Source organism: Mandrillus leucophaeus, unplaced genomic scaffold, assembly GCF_000951045.1.
Source record: "Mandrillus leucophaeus isolate KB7577 unplaced genomic scaffold, Mleu.le_1.0 Scaffold9, whole genome shotgun sequence".
Taxonomy (NCBI): Eukaryota; Metazoa; Chordata; class Mammalia; order Primates; family Cercopithecidae; genus Mandrillus; species Mandrillus leucophaeus.
The window spans coordinates 4,531,989-4,534,507 of NW_012109807.1; the positions used below are offsets into that span (position 1 = coordinate 4,531,989).

At 48.0% G+C, this 2,519-nt stretch overlaps 1 protein-coding gene across 1 annotated transcript in view; it reads left to right on the top strand.

Annotated features, from left to right (window-relative positions):
• The window catches only part of CREG2 (cellular repressor of E1A-stimulated genes 2), a 53,631-nt gene that overhangs the window by 40,056 nt on the left and 11,056 nt on the right, over nucleotides 1–2,519 (top strand). The window contains exon 4 of the mRNA XM_011969669.1: nucleotides 1,256–1,369. Coding sequence (XP_011825059.1) covers nucleotides 1,256–1,369 — 114 coding nt within the window. The remainder of the gene's footprint in view (nucleotides 1–1,255; nucleotides 1,370–2,519) is intronic.

A 2,519-nucleotide genomic window follows, 5' to 3' on the forward strand; every position in this document is an offset into this window, starting at 1 on the left:
GCTTGCAGTGAGCCGAGATTGCGCCACTGCACTCCAGCCTGGGCGACAGAGCGAGACTTCGTCTCAGAAAAAAAAAAAAAAGAAAGAAAAGAAAACTCACCTAACATGAGATCTACCCTCTTAGTAAATTTTTACGTGCACAATATTATTTTGTGAACTCTTATGTTGTATAGCAGATCTCTAGCACTTATTCGTAGCAGAACTGAAACATCATTCCCTTTGAATAATAACTCCCCATTTTGATAGGAACGGGGGCAGGGTCCCTGGCGAGGGCTCCACCCTCAAGCCTGGACCTGAAGCCCTAAATGAGAACAGGCATTCCTGTTTCTGAGCCTGAATGTTGCTTTTTGGCCTGCCCTGCCCCCACATCCTGTGCCCATGTAAACCTCAGACCGCAGCTGGCAGACGGAAAAGCAGCCAGACTTTGAGAGGAGAAGCAACAACTGAGAGTCAGAGAGGATGGATAGATACAGCTTAACCTCAGACGGCACGACTTTGGAGAGGAGCCTGGTTGGAGATGGCCAGGTCTCAGCGAAAGATCACCTTCCTGCACCAGCCCCTTTCCAGCTGTTCTTCTACTGAGAGCCACTTCCACTGCTTCATAAAACCTCTGCACTCACCAGTCTTTAAGTCTGTATGACCCGATTCTTCCCGGATGCCGGACAAGAAGCCGGGTACCAAGAGGTCAGGGTGTATGTCACCCCAACTCACCACTGAGCTGGTTAACACTTAGCCATCTGCTGATGGCAACCACTAAAAGAGCACTGTTTGTAATACATGCCCTCTGGGGCTCCAGAGTTTGTGGACAACTTGGTACAGGGTTCATTCCTGCCTAAAAGGGCACTCGCCCCAGCTCATGCACCTGCTCACCTGTGTACTCCCCCTCCTGCAAGGGGTTTGAGCTCAGCAAAACAAGCACCCCCACTCCCCGAAAAAACCCCACCCTACCCCACTGTCCCAAGCCCCTCGAGGGAGTCAGGAAACTTTCCTGTCTCAATTTCCTCCACCCTCAAATGGGCACTTTTGACTAGGGTGCTTCCGATGTTATCTCACTGCCCCAGAATGCAGACTGGTATCTAACCTACACAAGCACACCTATTACAAGGCCTGGGTATTTTAAAGTAACTATCCATCACATAACCTGAATGATATAACCAGGAATGTGAGTAGTATCTTTAATTTTATAAAATCGTTAGAATTGCCAGCTGATGTGCTATCCTTGTTCTGATATACGAAAAATGTTTTTCACATGCAGAAAAAACATTGTTGACCCGGAAGATCCCCGATGTGTCCGGTTAACGCTGACTGGCCAGATGATCGCAGTGTCTCCAGAAGAAGTAGAATTTGCCAAGCAAGCCATGTTTTCAAGGTGTGTAAATGCTTTAAAATTGATATGCCTAGAAATACACAATAATAATAAGCAGAGGTCAGACTGTGCCATTTGATGCCTCTGATGCAATGACAGTGATTAGTCTCCACTGCCCTTCAGTGGTAATAGGACCAAGCTAGCCTGGCTGTGGAGATCACTAGCAGTGGCAGCAGAAGCCAGGTGAATGCCTCTGGAGAGCACCGCACTGAGCTATTCCAGGTACAATTGCTACCTACTTCCAACCTTTGACGATGCCCTGCCTTGCCGTGAAAAGAGCTGAGCCTTTCTCGTCAACACCACAAACATTTTCAAGCATCCACTCGAAACAAAGCACATTGCCTGCTGGGGATGCCAGCACAGCGTTTCGCAGTGTGGTGTTCTCACCCTTAAATCAGTAGGATGCTGACTTACATGCAGCTTTAGGGACCCCACCTCCACCTGCTTACTGGATCAAACTCTCCGGAAACAAGGCTCAGAAATCTGTATTGTAAAAGGCATGCTGCAGGAAATTGATGTGCATGCTAACGTTTGAGAACCACTGCTGTAGGGGTCCACACAAGTGAGAGGGCAGCCCAGCCTGGAGTCAGAGCTTGTGCAAGCTGAGGATGGCGCACGCACACGGGGTGGCCTTTCCACAGGTGTCCATGCAGGGGCAGCCAGAAATGGAGGCTCGGAGCTGGGGTGCGGGCTGGTGCAGCGATGGAAACAGGCTAGAAGGCATTGGTCTGCAGTAGAGGGAGGGTAACACGAAGGCAAGTGTTGAGCTGGAGGGGCGAGCCACAACCCCACGGGAAGAGGAAGATCCTGCACACAGGGATGCGGCGAATAAGCAAGCCTTGTAAGGACACAGGAAAGGGCTAAAGGCACAATCGGAGAAAACTAGAATTACTGGGATTGGATATGGTCACATGAGCTCATGGCTTTCAATACTTAAAGAAACAGATGATGTGTGTGTGTGTGTGTGTGTGTGCGCGCGCACAAACGTTTTTATTTTTTATTTTTATTTTTTATTGCTAGCTTTTAAACTCAACTCTAGTTCTTGAGTTCCTCTCTTCTTTCACATGTTATTATAAGCAATGAGAAGAGGCCAAAATCTTCCCTAGATCAGTGGGTTCATTAAATTCATTTCCTATTTTCTTTTTTTTTTTTT